At 30.8% G+C, this 17264-nt stretch overlaps 1 protein-coding gene across 1 annotated transcript in view; it reads right to left on the bottom strand.

Moving 5' to 3' along the window:
* LOC142332503 (dynein axonemal heavy chain 1-like) overlaps window positions 1-17264 on the bottom strand; it is an 897921-nt gene that overhangs the window by 857421 nt on the left and 23236 nt on the right. The window contains exon 8 of the mRNA XM_075378951.1: window positions 2152-2243. Within this exon, the coding sequence (XP_075235066.1) occupies window positions 2152-2243 (92 nt within the window). The remainder of the gene's footprint in view (window positions 1-2151; window positions 2244-17264) is intronic.

The raw sequence follows: 17264 nt of genomic DNA, 5'->3' as shown, positions 1-17264 counted from the left end.
AATATTTCTTTTAACGAATATCTCATTTTTTCTGTAAATTATATAAAAATATTGAAAATATTAAATAGAAAATAAAATTTAAAAAATTCCCTTTCTGCAAGTAAAATTCCCTTTCGGAAGGCGGATGTAGATTTCACCGGTGCTAAATAGGAAATAAAAAAGATTTCCTCCTTAAAGTTAAGAAAAACTTCAAATTTATTCAATATGACAATGGTTGCACGTGAAAAAATGTTCACATATTTAGCATACGACAAGCCTATCTTTTTACAATTCAACATTTTGGTCATCCCTTGCCGTAAGGGTTGGTCATATCAAAAATTGTTTCAGACAAAAGTTTTAGGTATGTTAAGATGACTAACGACCACGTTAAACCGATTCGATACTGTGCCTATTAATGGAGATGTGATTTTTTTTGTCTTCAAAACCACATTTTTTCACTCCCTGGGCCAATAAAAAAAAAAATTTTACTTAGGTAGGTTTTAGGGCCTTATCCAAAGAATAATAGGAACTTTAAACTAATTCGATGTTACTTAATACGAACGTTATAGCGATATTTTGTTTTTTTTTTAAAAAGTCCCCCCAATTCCACCCCCATGGTCCGATTTTGGCCGTTAACGAACTCGACCGAGATTTTGGGACGAATTATTTTTAAGAAACGATTTGAAAGTGATTGGCGTAAAATTACGGCAGTTATCGTGTCCACAAGAAAGTGAATAAAGTTCAGTTTGTTGTGGACACGATAACATATATATATATATACATGATGTGGACACGATATATATATATAAACTTTTGAGCTGACGGTGCTTTTGAGGTCTGGGGGATGTAAAACGCGAAGATATGTCGAAATTTTCCGGAAGTCGGATCATGGTACCCATTACAATAGGTTGCTTTCTAATGAAATATACCTAAAACTCCTGCGCAGTTTTGCGCGAGAGGACCGATTGTTCGTTATTTTATTTTGTTTCCCTTTGAAAGAGTATCAACTCATTCTAATGAAAAATTAAAAAAAAAACCCCCCGCTTTGAACTCTACACACAAGAATCAAGTTTCAACTCAGTCATTGCTTAAGCGCGTATAAAAAATACACGACTACACAGTTAGCATAACCCTCAGATACATACCCAGAACATCGCCTATATATCCTATTCACTCTATATACACATACATACAGAATCCTCACATACCCTTTCTTTTCCTGTTTAGCCTCCGGGAACTACCGTTTAGATAATTCTTCAGAGGATGAATGAGGATGATATGTATGAATATAAATCAAGTGCAGTCTTGTTACAGTCTCAGTTCGACCGTTCCTGAGATGTGTGGTTAATTGAAGCCCAACCACCAAAGAACACCGGTATCCACGATCTAGTATTCAAATCCGTGTAAAAATAACTGGCTTTACTAGGACTTGAACGCTGTAACTCTTGACTTCCAAATCAGCTGATTTGGGAAGACGCGTTAATTATTAGACCAACCCGGTGGGTTAAAACCTTCACATACCCAGTCATCATGAACCTCACAGTAGGTAAAGTTACATGAATACGCCAAACAATAGATACTAAGATAAAAACCATTAAGGTTCCGACTTTACGTTTCTAACTCTCCCGGTCAAATTTTTTCGACCTTAAATTGAGCTTATCTCAATAAAAACTCAAAAAATCTTTATCAAATTTTCATATACACAACTTAATATGGACTATTAGATCATATCTAAACTTCAATGACATTGATCCAGTAGTTTTTGAGATGTTTGAGTCAAAATGTTTTATATATAGGTTTCCAAAAAAAAAATATATATATATAAATACATCAGGAAACCACAATTTAAGTGAATGGTATTTTCACATTCTTCATTCCTAAAACCGTAAAGAAATTCCATTTTCACTCTCCAGTCCCATCATATGAACCAAAAGTAATACTACCGTATTTTATTTCGAAAAGTCGGTAAAAAAAATAAAAAATTAGACAGATTTTTTTACTTATACGAATCAATCAGTCATTAATTTCATTTTATTAACGAAGATTCTGAAGTTTACCGCACAACAACAATACTATATAACAATAATAAAACACATCGGTACCGACAAATTACACGAATAAATAATATATCAAAATACAATAACTTGTAATATAATAACAAAATAATCCTACCTTAGTTTTTCCGGATCCGGTTGGCCCGACCAGCATGAGTCCGTGTCGTACTACAGTCGTTTCGTAAAGCTGAATAACTTTCTTAACGTAAGCTGAAAATAAAAGAAACAAATTATAAAATAAAAAAATTCCAATTTATATCGTTATATAACCGTCATCAATAGATTAGGCGATCGCCAAAAATTATATTAAAACAAAATTACAAATAAAAATTTTTGTTTCAAATCCCAATCAGGCATGGAATTTTTCATACGCTACAAAATTCAATTTCCATATTCCCACGACAAGCTGCTGCGGTAGAATTAATTCATCAAGCGAAAAATTACTTATGTGATACCACTAACAAACGATTATTTCTATGTGCGTTCATAAGTAAAAATATAATATATTGACTAACGGTCTGTAGATTATCCTTTAAAGCGACCAAAATGTATTATGACTTTTAACTAAAAAGAAATGTTTAAAAAAATCCAGTCTAAATTATTTAGTCTCCCAACCGCAACTGGCAGGCAGGAACTCTTTAAACAGGATTGAAGATGAAGAATTTATTTCTAGAAAAGCAGAATAGCATGAAAATTAGTCAACCGTAAAAATATTCATATGTGAAACAAAATTTACACTGTATATTGTCGAAATGCGCAGTGAAACTGTAAAAGTAGTAGATTCCACACATCAAAATAAGAAACAGAAGTTTTTACAGCAACATAAGATCGGGAAAACTTAATTTTCCGTCCATCATCCATTTTATATATTTTCTACATAAATTCGTAACTCAGAAACGAATTTCAATAAAATTCATATGCATGTTTAAATCGATATCTTATTGAAAAAATAAATATATTTTCAAATGGCAGATAGCTATAATAATTAAATCATTAAATAAATAAATAATATTTAGTTCTGATCGTTTATATAATAATAAACATATAATATATACATACATATAATGTATTACAGACATGATCACGTGTAAGTAGGTATACTACTTGATTGTTGTGAAATGAAATAGCACGATTTTTGCAGTGGACTGTTATTAATTTATTGGTTTCAGATTATTATATAAAGTATGAAAAGTATAAACTGAATAATATGAAACATGAACAGCCAAAATCTCATCACACCACACCACACCACACACACATAAACACTTACAGATCAACGCCGACTATCCAACTCTCGGCCACCGCATACACACTTGTCTCGTGTCACGAGGAGCAACGAACTCACCCGAAATGAGCCGATCGCTTGCTCGAGTTCTCTCAGTCGAGCCACGCACGTATTTCTATTTCAACTTCTAATAAAGAAATAACGACTTGAACGTGAATTAAATTGACGGCTTTTTGTTTATAATTTTTAGTTATATTTATTTATGAACAGATTATTTACAATTATTTTTGAATAAAAAATAAATATTCTCTTCGGTAAAAATATTAATAACAATAAAACTAATAATGTACAACATTAAAAAATGAAATAGCTAGGTCAACTGATATTAGTTACTTTAACCAAAATATATTTGATTTTAAAATTTAATTTAATTATTTAAATACGATAAATATTGAAAAAAAAATTTAACGAGATTTATAAAACTTATAAATTTAAAAAATATATAACAAATTTAAAGTACTAAAGCAGTTGCTACTTTACAATAAACCTATATTAGTAATTAAAATAAATAATATCAGTTGATCGAGCCATTTAATTTTTAATAGTGTTGTAAATTATTAGTTACTAGCAGACCCGGCAACGCTATTGCTAGATTTAAGTAGATATATACACGCACGCACGCACGCACGCACGCACACACACACACAGATTAAATGAACACAATTGAAAGTTTGATAAAACATTAAAAAACTGAACATTACACGGAAATTCACAAAATTTAACCTTTCCCTTTTCCCTTCTTCCCATTTTCGCATCTTCCCTTCCTTTCTTCCTATTTCTCTTTTTCCATTTTTCGCAAAATTATTTCTTTTCACGTAACTAATATATATTCTGAATATGTGCCAAATCCGACCATAAATGGAATTTTTCCAAATATCTCAACCCCCAGCCCCATCTAGCGGATCGATTTTTTGTAGAGGTATTTCTTTCCATGTAAGTAAGACATATTCTGAATATGAGCCCAATCGGACCGTAAATACAATTTTTCAAAATATCTCGACCCTAGTGCCACCTAGCGGTTGCAAACTAATTCAGAAAACTTCCCTGGCATGTGTCCAACCATTTCCCAAAGTTTCATCGCTATCGGATGAACGATTTAGGAAGGCATAAGAGACATACAGACAGACAGACAGACAAACATTCATTTTTATATACATAGATTAATGTTTGGACCACTAATTCCAACGCTCACGGCTTAAAGTTTGTTACTGGATGTAATTTTAAAGGAGATACGAAATAAGAAACTTACTGCGGTGTCATTTACGTTGTTTTATTACTTAAGTGATTTTTCCGGTTTTTTTTTTTGTTTATAACTTGAAAACGAAGGCATTTATCGAGAAAGGATTTTCACCATAGTTTTTCTCGTAAATATTTACAATAAAATCATATATCGTAAGTCCATTAACCGATTTAAAAAAAAGTTTAATTCAATATGACGTATTCAAGAAGGCGAGTAAAAATTAAAACATATAATAAAAGATAGTAATTTTTGTATCTATGTAGATCCGCATTTTTTTTCTACATCCTCAATTTTAAAACGTGAAACCGTTTTCATACTTTAATATCACTCTGTGTATGAGTAAAATATAGAGAGTAAAATTATAACGAAATAAGGTAAAAATCAAAAGTAGACTGGCACAATTAAAGTGATCTTTCACGTAAAAATTTATAAATCTCAAATATGGATCTAAGAATTAAAAAAAGAATTTTTTTAAATATTCTTGCGCAGTTTAACAGTTTAAGATAGTGAAAGAAATATGGCTAATAATATTAAATTAAAGGAAAATAGTTTGTTTGTAATGTGTGGTTTTACAAAAGAATAATAAAGATTAAATAAGACGAACAAATGAGAAGAAAAATTTGATAGATAATGAGACAACCAGGATTACCTCATCCGGTCATAGAAAAGCATTAGAAGGTAAAAGCGATAAAGTTTGGTAGATATTCAACGAAACTGAAGGTGCAGAAAGTAATAAATTACGTTAAAGTTAAGAACGGAACAGTTAGAAAATTCGAATTTTATTCCTTAACTGTTCTTTGTTTTTTTCAGCTTATCTTATAACACTTTGTTCAGAGTTAAATTCTCTAAGTTTTGTTTAAAACGTTTATTTATTTATTACCCGTTTAACAAAGTTACTATACGTCAAACACAAAAAAAACAGGGTATTTTTAATCCCAATTTATTGGTTTTCACCCTAGATTTAAAAAAAAAAAAACTACTGCAAATGCGGTTCTGAAACCTATATTACATTTTTCAGGTTAAAACCTATAAAAAAATCACTAATTTGACCCCTTAATTAACGTCTTTAACATTCCAGTACGACCTCATTTCACCAGGTTGAAATCCAAGTAAATAGACGTAAAACTCAAACGAATCATTTTAGGGTATCCGTTACATGAACTTTTTTCATTTTTTTCACACGCAAAATAAGTTATGAAAGTCCCGGGAAAACTTCGTGATACACTCTGTATATAAAAATAGACGATTTAGAAGGAAATGGAAATAATTTGGCAACTGATTCTACAGCTTGAAATAACAAAAAAAGGTTCAAACAAACATATGTCCGAAATCACTTTGTTATCTAGTTACGGCTATCAAAACATTTTGCCCGAATTTTAGTTCTCCCGGTGAAATGAGGTTATACTGAAATTATTAAGGCGTTATATAAGGGGTAAAACTTGATGGTTTCTTAAGTTTTTTGAGCTGAAAAAGTATAATAAAACAGGTCCCAAATTGTACATCCCTGCACGTACAAGTTTGAAAAGTACATCGATTTAATGGTGAAATTTTTAAACATTTATATTACATTAATGCAGTATAAACCACAATGAATGGTTTGTTTTGTTTTTTTTTTACACGACTGCCCAAAAAGGGGTTATTGTAGTTAGAGTGTATGCTTGTTTCACCGTAGCACCTCAACGGCTGAACCGATTTAGGTGTATGCGCGGTGAAATTCTTATGTTACCGGTAGTGTCATAGGCTATATATATATATATATATATATATATATATATATATATATATAGTGTTTAAATAAATTTAAAAAGTTATACTATAAACAAAATTTACAGTCTCGCACGCTTTTTAATTATCCTATATTAAAGAGCGATATTTGTCAGCAATGTCTTTTTTAGGCAGTCGGGTTTTTTTTAGTTTTTATCTTTTGTTAATAATAAAAATTGATTTTTTTCGTTCACTTTATTGTTCATACATCAGTTTTCTCAGAATTAAATTATCTGCAAGTTAATATAATTTAAGCATCTATTAGTCATTTAACAAAGTTGTACGTCGAACCTAAAAAAAAAATCCCTTACGGCACGCCGGAAGGTGGAGGTAAATTTCACCGGTGCTAAGTAGAGGATAAAAAAGACTTCCACCTTAAAGTTAAGAAAAACTTCAAATTTACTCGATACGACAATAGTTGAAAGTGAAAAAAAGTTTCACATATATAGTATACGACAAGCTCCATCTTCTTACAATTCCAGCAAAATTTTGGTCATTCCTTGCCGTAAAGGTTGGTCATATCAAAAATTGTTACAGACAAAAGTTTTCGGTAATGTTTAGAAGACTCACGACCACTTTAAACTGATTCAATACTGTCCCAATTAACGGAGGTACGATATTTTGTCTTGAAAACCCTATTTTTTCCACTCCCTGGGCCAATGGTTGGTAATATCAGAAAATTTTACATAATAAGTTTTAGCCCCTTATCCAACGAACTGTAGGAACTTTAAACGAATTCGATATTTTAGTTAATAGGTTATAGCAATATTTTGTTTTTTTATAAAAAGCCCCCTCCATTTCCACCCCATGGTCCGATTTTGTCTATTACCGAACTCGACCGAGATTTTGGATCGTTATATTTTACGTATCAATTTGGAAGCGATTGGCGCAAAATTACGGCAGTTATCGTGGCCACAAGAAAGTGAAATATATATAAGTTTTGGGATCTGGGAAATGTGAAACGCGAAGATATTTTCCGGAAGTCGAATCATGGCACCCGTTACAATAGGTAGCTTTCTTATGAAATCTACCTAAAAAGTATTTTTCGTCACTGAATATTTCCGATTTACGTTGGGTATTATGAAAACTACGGAAGATACAGCACTGGAAACTATTTTCGTCAATTTTTTCAAAACAAAACACATAAGAGACCACCAAATTTACTCCTTACGTAACGCTTAAAAATTTCAATATGACCTCATTTTACCGGAGGAACTGAAATCCGTGTAAAATTTTTCGCTAGCCGTAACCCGATAAAAGAGCGTTTTCGGACATATGTTTGTATGAACATTTTTTCTTATTTCAAATTCTAGAATCAGTTCTCAAATTATTTCCCTTCTCTCCTTAATCACCTTTATATTAATATTAAGAAGAACTGTTAAAGTTTCGACCGGTAATACCAATTTGTAAAACAATTTTTTTATACATTCGAATACCCGAATAGATAACTATCGCCCAAAAGTAAACACGATCAATCAAAACAATGAATTACAAATAAACTTCAGTACAATGCAGATTATCAATTTAAAAAAAAATCTAAAGAATATAGCGACAAAATTATTAAGCTTTTTATATATGCTAATATAAAAGAATACCGAATTGAATTAAAAAAAAGATGGGTCGATTGAAAAATCAGAAAAAATAATATGACATTGTATGTATGTATATATTGATAAAAAACAATTTTCTTTTAGTAAACTTAGTGAGGATAAATCTTAGAAAAATTGACAAGAATTAAAGGAAAAAGAAATTTTAAATAATCATTGGAAAAGATTATTTTTTCAATTAAAAATTAACTAGTATAAAGGAATATAAAATCGAATTATAAATGTACGCTAACAAAAACAAGTTTATGTTAGTTGAATAACAGATTGTCTTTACTAAAGAAAAATATATAATTCATCTACTGGAACTGTTAAAAGTTTAAATTAACCTGTAGCTGGTTAGATGAATGTATTTGATGTTAGATGAACAGTAAACGAGGTTGAATTTATTTTTAATGTGGACGTAACATGAAGCAAAGATAAAAAAATATCCAAACACAAAAAAAAATAAATAAAAATTTAATTTTTACTGAAGTTTTTAAACTATTAATTTTCAACGTAAAACATTTATCTTTAATTTAGCTGTCGGTCAATCTGGCACTGGCAGTCCTTAATTAAATTTATAATTAATACTAACAGAACAAAGCGGTCAGTTATTATTATGTAGTAATAATAATAATAATAATATATAATTGAGATTAAAAGCAAACCAAGAAGTAAGATGAATAATGATACAAATTACCCATTAACCATTAATACACGTAATTATTGAAAATTTCTACATTCGTAATTTAGTTCGAATGAATTTTTTCATCACTGTTATTATAAAGAAATTTGAAAAAATAATTATTCTATATAGACGTAGGTATCCAATAAAAAATTGACCGACAAAAGATGAAATCATTTCATATATTTTTAATTCTGAAAATTTTGCAAATAATAGTTAAACCCAAACAACAAAGAATATTAAGAAAAAACTTACAATAAAATCCTTTAAAAAACTGATAACACAGTTGTTTCTGATGCACAGCTTACACACATAAATTAATTAAAAATATTTATCGTTTTATTTAAATATAATATATTTTCGTTTAATTCAATGATTCTAACTAAAGCTCGTGCGCATATCGTATTTAATTCGCTTGGATGTAGCGGCACTAGTGGCGACAATCGGCACTAACTAAAATAATGTAATTTCACAACTTAATAGAACAAATTTTGATCGTACGTTCGGCAGACTGGTATATCCGCGTGGCTTAACGCACCAGGTACCGACTCAACCGGACGATCGAGTTCGAGACCCACCCAGACCTTTTTTTACACCTTAAATATTATTCATATAATTCTACCGCTTACCTGTGACGTCAAAATCATAGCAGTCTATTACAACAGCATTTTTTAGGGTGGAGGTGCGATTGTACAAAAATTGTTATTTTTTAATTGTTAACAAATGTGCCAAGAAACATATGACCTTAATTAGGTGAAGTATTGAGATACTGAGGATGACAGTGCACTATAGTCTCACTCCCTTGACCTTTAAAATTGAAAATTTAGTGGCACAATTCTCCATATATAGAAGAAATCTGACCGAGTTTGATCAAAATTCGGAAGACAAAGTGATTTAGAGACCAACACCGAACGCATGTACGTACGAACATTAACATCCAAAAAACTTTCATCCGTTTTTTTTGGGTTCCTTAGGGGTCAAAACGTCAAGATCCGGTAAAAACCACATATGCCCGAATTGGATCGATTACAATACTTTCGTCTCTAGAGGTATAGCTCTGCTATACCGCTATCTAGTCGGGAAACTAATTTTTTTTCATTTACAGTATAAGCTATAAAAAAAAGGAGTTAACCAGCTATTAACTAGTGTATTTTTAAATACCTCTTTAATCTTGTTTGGTAAAAATGACTTACTCGCTTTACTGCATTTAGTAGTAGAATGACAGTATATGTATTAAAACGTACGTATACGTATTAATGTTCAGCATTTAAAAAAAAATAAGGTTCAAATACAGAGATAGAAGAACAATTGCTAACATTTACAGGAACCAAACAGCAACGGTAATAATTGAAGAACATAAGAAAGAAGCCGTAATAAGAAAGGAGTCCGACAAGGATGTTCCCTATCCCCGTTACGTTTTAATCTTTACATAGAATTAGCAGTTAATGATGTTAAAGAACAATTTAGATCCGGAGTAACAGTATAAGGTGAAAAGATAAAGATGCTACGATTTGCTGATGATACAGTAATTCTAGCCGAGAGTAAACAGGATTTAGAAGAAACAATGAATGACATGGATGAAGTCCTACGCAAGAACTACCGCATGAAAATAAACAAGAACAAAACGAAAGTAATGAAATGTAGTAGAAATAATGAAGCTGGACCGTTGAACTTAAAAATAGGAGGAGTAAAGATTATGGAGGTGGAAGAATTTTGTTATTTGGGAAGGAGAATTACTAAAGATGGACGAAGGAGGAGCGATATAAAATGCCGAATACCACAGGCGAAACGAGCCTTCAGTCGGAAATATAGTTTGTTTACATCAAAAATTAATTTAAACGTCAGGAAAACATTTTTGAAAGTATGTGTTTGGAGTGTCGCTTTATATGGAAGTGAAACTTGGACGATCGGAGTATCTGAGAAGAAAAGATTTAGAAGCTTTTGAAATGCGGTGCTATAGGAAAATGTTAAAAATCAGACGGGTGGATAAAGTGACAAATGAAGAAGGTGTTGCGGCAAATAGATGAACAAAGAAGCACTTGGAAAAATATAGCTAAAAAAAGAGACAGACTTATAGGCCACATATTAAGGCATCCTTTAATATTGGAGGGACTGGTAGAAGGAAAAAATTGTGTAGGCAGGCAACGTTTGGAATATGTAAAACAAATTGTTAGGTATGTAGGATGTATGGGGTATACCGAAATGAAACGACTAGCACTAGATAGGGAATCTTGGAGAGCTGCATCAAACCAGTCAAATGACTGAAGACAAAAAAAAAATACGTATTAAAAACAAAATTGCATGAATTTCCCGTCTATTAAAATTAAAAATTAAAAGAGTTAGAGCCAAAAAAAACTAGAATATTTATTTTTTAGAGTAGGGGAATAAATTTAAAAAAAAAAGTTTCTAAATATATTCAAGTTTCACAAAGTGCTTAAATAAAGTTTTCTCTAATTCTAGTTGCTCCATCCAATGAAACTAAAATAAGAAAAAAGAAACTTTCAAGAAAATTTCTTTGTTTTAGGTCCGGAGTCTATAGTTTAAAAAAAAAATTGTAAAATTTCTGTATATGAAGAATAAACTTTAAAAAAAAAACTAAACCAAAAGAAGATAGAGCAAAAAACGACAAAAAAAACAAATATTTCAAAATTTAATAGATGGGGTTGATGATTTTTTTGATTTTTTTAAAAATTATTTATATATTCATTTTTAAGTAACAAATTTTCTTTATAAAGTTTTCTCTAAAATTGTAATGAAAAAAATCGAAATTCTTCGCGATATTTATCATCGCTTTAAAAAAAAAGAATTTTTTTTTTAATTAATATGATCAATGTCCCATATATAGAAAGCCAAATTTTAAGAAAATCGGTTCGGTCAATCTTTACGTATAAGACCAAAATCAGTGCGACACACAAACGTAGACGCGCAAAGATGTTTTCTTTTTTTGGTCTAGATGGAAGTAGTTGGAACCGACGTAAAGATTTACAAAACACACATTTTTTAATCATCATATTTTTCCCTTTCATATATCCTATTCTAGTTATGCTCGCCGGGAATGTAAAAGGTATTATCCCACACTCTAATTTTTGTTCATCGGGAGTAGTGAACGGATAATTGTAAAAAAATGTATTTTTTTTTTATCAAAATTAAAACCTTACTGGAACTTACTTAAGCGAAGAATTATCAAAACTACTAAAATTTTAATCATCTAAATTGCAAACCCTAGGTTAAAATTCATTCATCCAAATTTCGTTCGTAAAACAGGTTGTGTTATTCATGAATAACCCCGTAGAAAACAAACCATCAGAGATAACCGAAACAAATTGAAATTAATCAACCCTTTGAATTAAAAGCCATTTTGCTTTCTTTTTTTTATAAAATAAAAAATACAAGAAATACATGCTTATTAGCAATTATATACTGATGTAAATTCGATAGTACGTAAACAAAATATGTAGACAGCGTTCGGTATAAAAAATTATATATATATATATATATATATATAAACCTGTCCACGAAAATAACAAAAAAATTATTAAATAATTTATATCTCGAAAAAATAACTGACCCAATTTTAATAGATAAAATACTGAAATAAAATTGAATAATTATTTCTAAATATCATTAAGGAAAGAAAAATTCTTATAATCTTTAACACCGTATTTTTTTTTTTGTCTTCAGTCATTTGACTGGTTTGATGCAGCTCTCCAAGATTCCCTATCTAGTGCTAGTCGTTTCATTTCAGTATACCCTCTATATCCTACATCCCTAACAATTTGTCTTACATATTCCAAACGTGGCCTGCCTACACAATTTTTCCCTTCTACCTGTCCTTCCAATATTAAAGCGACTATTCCAGGATGCCTTAGTATGTGGCCTATAAGTCTGTCTCTTCTTTTAACTATATTTTTCCAAATGCTTCTTTCTTCATCTATTTGCCGCAATACCTCTTCATTTGTCACTTTATCCACCCATCTGATTTTTAACATTCTCCTATAGCACCGCATTTCAAAAGCTTCTAGCTAACTTTTCTTCTCAGGTACTCCGATTGTTCAAGTTTCACTTCCATATAAAGCGACACTCCAAACATACACTTTCAAATATCTTTTCCTGACATTTAAATTAATTTTTGATGTAAACAAATTATATTTCTTACTGATGGCTCGTTTAGCTTGTGCTATTCGGCATTTTATATCGCTCCTGCTTCGTCCATCTTTAGTAATTCTACTTCCCAAATAACAAAATTCTTCTACCTCCATAATCTTTTCTCCTCCTTTTTTACATTCAGCGGTCCATCTTTGTTGTTTATACTACATTTCATTACTTTTATTTTGTTCTTGTTTATTTTCATGCGATAGTTCTTGAGTAGGACTTCATCTATGCCGTTCATTGTTTCTTCTAAATCCTTTTTACTCTCGGCTAGAATTACTATATCATCAGCAAATCGTAGCAACACGGTATAATCAACGACAAAAAATGACATTATCCTGATCCCCGTAGAGGAAGTTAACCCGCCTTGTGACGATCCCTGTCGCCACACCATCTCCTCCGTTTCTAGCCCTAATAGGATTTACAGGAGGTCGTCTTTTAGACCCTCTAAACTTTATAACACAACACAGTCATCAGTGTTATGTTATCCAATCACGGCCAACTACCATAACTTGCAACCCTCAACTATCAGATTAACCGATTCGCAAGAGCGATCCCAACCTCTTCCTCTAACACCGAAGGTTTCACACAAAAACTCTTCCCAATAGACTATTCACTCAGATCATTGCTTGATTGAGTTTTTAAATAGCAAAAATATTAGCCTTATACCAACAAAACACATGAAACTCAATCAAAAAAAAATTGAACTGATAGAAAAGAAATTAAACACAATAAAACAACCAAGGGTTGATCGCAACAATGACAATTTTCTTCTAAAATTCAATTTCCTCAAAGTCCTTTTGATTTACTTAAAAATCAAGAAACAGGTACCTTTATAAAATGCATACTATTGTTGGTTTAAACCTTACAGCTTACCCGTAATTCAGTTAACTGGAAAAGTTTAAACCCAAATTTTTTTCAAAATTCAATATGATTATGATAGAATAACTTGAATGTTACTCAGGCGGCTGTAGAGTTTAATGGAAATATCGATCTGTTACATACGTACAAGCACCTCAGATATTTCGATTTAATTATCCAACATAAAAATTTTAAAATTTAAATTAGTTGCTTTTGTTAGTATTTTCTAATTTTCTTTTTTTTATATAGCTACGATTTTGAATTTTGCATTTTACTACATAAATTAAAGGTTTCAAAAAAAAGGCAAGGTAAAGGGAAGTATAAGTCTGAGTTTTAAAAAGATGCCCGTAAAGGGACTGATTTAAACACTTAGGCTTAATCGAGAAACCAAAAAGAAAAATAATAACACGAGATCAAATGCAAAATTAAAAAATCCCTTTCGGCACGCCGGAAGGCGGAGGTAAATTACACCGGTGCTAAGTAGGGAATAAAAAAATTCCTACCTTTAAAATTAAGAAAAACTTCAAATTTACTCAATATGACAATGGTTGTATATGAAAAAACGTTTCACTTGTTTAGCATACGACAAGCTTATCTTCTTACAATTCAACATTTTGGTCATCCCTTGCCGTAATGGTTGGTTATATCAAAAATTGTTACAGACAAAAGTTTTAGGTAATGTTTAGAAGACTAACGACAACCTTAAACCGATTCGATACTGTGCCTATTAAGGGAGGTATGATTTTTTTTTTGTCTTCAAAATTCCATTTTTTCCACCCACTGGGCCAATGGTTGGTGATAATAAAAAACTTTACTTAGATAAGTTTTAGGTCCTTATCGGTAGGACCTTGTATTAATATTAGGAACTTTAAACGAATTCAATATTTTAGTTAATAAATAAGTTATAGCAATATTTTGTTTTTTTTCGAAAAAACCACCCCATGGTCTGATTTTGGTCGTTATCGAACTCGACCGAGATTTTGATCTCGGTCGAGTTCCCCTAAAATAACTCGACCCAAAGGTCGAGTTATTTTTAGGGGAGAATTTGAATCTGATTGGTGCAAAATTACGGCAGTTATCGTGTCCACAAGTGAAAAAAAAAAATATATATATATATATATACACATGTGTGTATACATGTATACATGTACACATGTATACATAAACGTTTGAGCTGACGGTTGTTTTAGGGCCTGGTAGATGTGAAACGCGAATGTATGTCGAAATTTTACGGAAGTCAAATCATGGTACCATTACAATAGGTAGCTTTCTTATGAAATCCAAAACCAGTTATCAATGAAAGATTTAGTAACACTTTCCCGAACGAACATATTATTATTACTCTTCTTTCAGTTATTAATTCATAGCTAACAAGATTATTATCTTTAACTTGTACTTACGCTAAATAAATATAATTTAATTGTCTCGTTTTTTGGCGGTTTTATGGCTTTTTTTTAATAATAAAAAGTTTAGTTTTTCCGCCATTCTGGGATGTTATACTTGATTTACAAAAATTATATTTATGCATTTTAGTAAACCGTATATTAGTTCATTTGAACTAGTTTGATAGCTTATACCTTATCGCGTAATCTACACTATTAAAAAAATTATGTGCTTGTGCGTGCGCGCGTAACGCTAATACGAAATCGAGTGAAACAAATGTTATAGAGAGGAAAAATGATCTGATGATACAAATTAGCATTTTGCGCCGTACTCGATACTTTTCGAAATAATCGAGGGGATATGAGGAGGGTATCAGGGCATCGCTCGAGAGCCAACCGACCGATTGCTTTCAGATTTTCAGGATACATTCGTGTTATCCCAGGGAGCTGTAGATCGAGACTCTAGCTCCCTTGGAGCTATGAGCGGGGAAAAGTAAGAAGAAAAAGAGTTTTTCAGGCTTAAATTGTTATTTATCAATATCATTCTCAAACCTTGAGGATAACGAATACAGCGGGGGTCCAGGGATTTCGCTCTCTGACCGGCTAGTGATTAAAAAATTTTAATTTTTAATCAAAATCCTCTTTTTGATTTACTTAAAAATCAAGAAAAAAATACCTATATAAAATGCAAATCATAGTTGGTTTAAACCTTGAGGATTTAACGTCAAGGCCATTTGAGGTTAACCCGATGCCCGATCCCGGCCATTCGTGTATTTTATAACCCTCTAACGATGCCTAATACGAATCCAAAATCAAAAAGTGTTCATCCATATACGCAAATCACACATACTGAATCCAATAACGAACTGATATATTGGGTAGAATGAATTTGTTTGAAATTTATTTTTTATCGAAAATTTTCGTCTACAAGAAAAAATATAATTTATAAACCCGCTTATAGAGATATATAAATAAACTAAAGTAAACGATTTACAAATTTGCAAACATTTTGTAAATGAAATTCACAAATAGTAAATACAAAAGCGATTCACAAATTTAAATGATTTACCTATATATAAAAAGGTTAATTTATAAACTTAAATAAATTAAGTACAGTATTAACAAGATATAGCGTTAAACAAGCAAAATTAAGAAAAACGTTTTTGAAAAATTAGTTTGTTTTAACTAATTTATACTTACTGTTAAAGAGCAGTACCTGTTCTGAACAGTAACTGTTTAACGTACCTGTTAAAGAATAAATTTATTGCACAGTACACAACGAATTGTTTTTGTTAAAGAGGAAGGAACCACAAACTTTACTAATTATACGCATATAAGGTTCTTTAAAAAAAAAATGAAAATGGGAAATAATGTTGAATGAGAAATTATTATTTATTCTTCTTTTTAATAAAGAAATCGCACTTACAATTTTTTTAATAAAATATCAGAGATTATTTAATAAAAAAGGAAGGAGTTTTTGACTGGTACAATTTTTTTATGTTCAAAATCTATTCTTCAAACTAACAGATTGTCGCATAATTCGTGGCTCGGTCAGAATACTGAGAAGTTGACAATTTAGAATGTTCATACAATACCAGATTATTGGTTTGAAATTTTCATAATTACAACCAGACAAATTAATAATAATAGTGACAATTAATTACACAAATATTAATACAGTAATACAACCACAATAATAATCAGGATAATAGTAATAATAAACAGTAGTAAACGATAATAATGTTACATTTCAATAACAAACAAATCAATTAACCAATACAGAACATAGTAATAACATAATCAACAAAACAGTAAACGTGATGTAAAAGCAAAGCACATATACATAACGTAATCAACAAAGAATAACAATCATAATACTACACATGAAGTAGTGATAGATGTCAATAGTAAATAATCAATACAGATACACACAAGACAGATATTTACGAAACAAACAAATATACAAACAGACTTTTTTATTCTATATATATATATATATATATATAAAAGGCATGTTCGTATTTGTGTCCGCTTAAGACCAAAAAAACTGATGGACCGATTTACTCGCGGGCAAAAGGGAGAAAGGGGAAAATGGAAAACGGGGAAGAGTAAAAAGGAAACTGGGAGAGGGGTGAGGGAAAAGGGTGAAAGGAAGAAGTTGGAAAGGGAAAAGGGGAAGAAGAATAAGTGAAAGGTAAAATTTGTGAAGTTCAGTTTTTTAATTTTTTATCACATTTTCAATTGTGTTCATTTAACTCTCTCTCTCTCTCTCTCTCTCT

Source organism: Lycorma delicatula, chromosome 11 (assembly GCF_047948215.1).
Source record: "Lycorma delicatula isolate Av1 chromosome 11, ASM4794821v1, whole genome shotgun sequence".
Lineage (NCBI taxonomy): Eukaryota > Metazoa > Arthropoda > Insecta > Hemiptera > Fulgoridae > Lycorma > Lycorma delicatula.
This window is presented reverse-complemented; position numbering and strand designations above follow the sequence as displayed.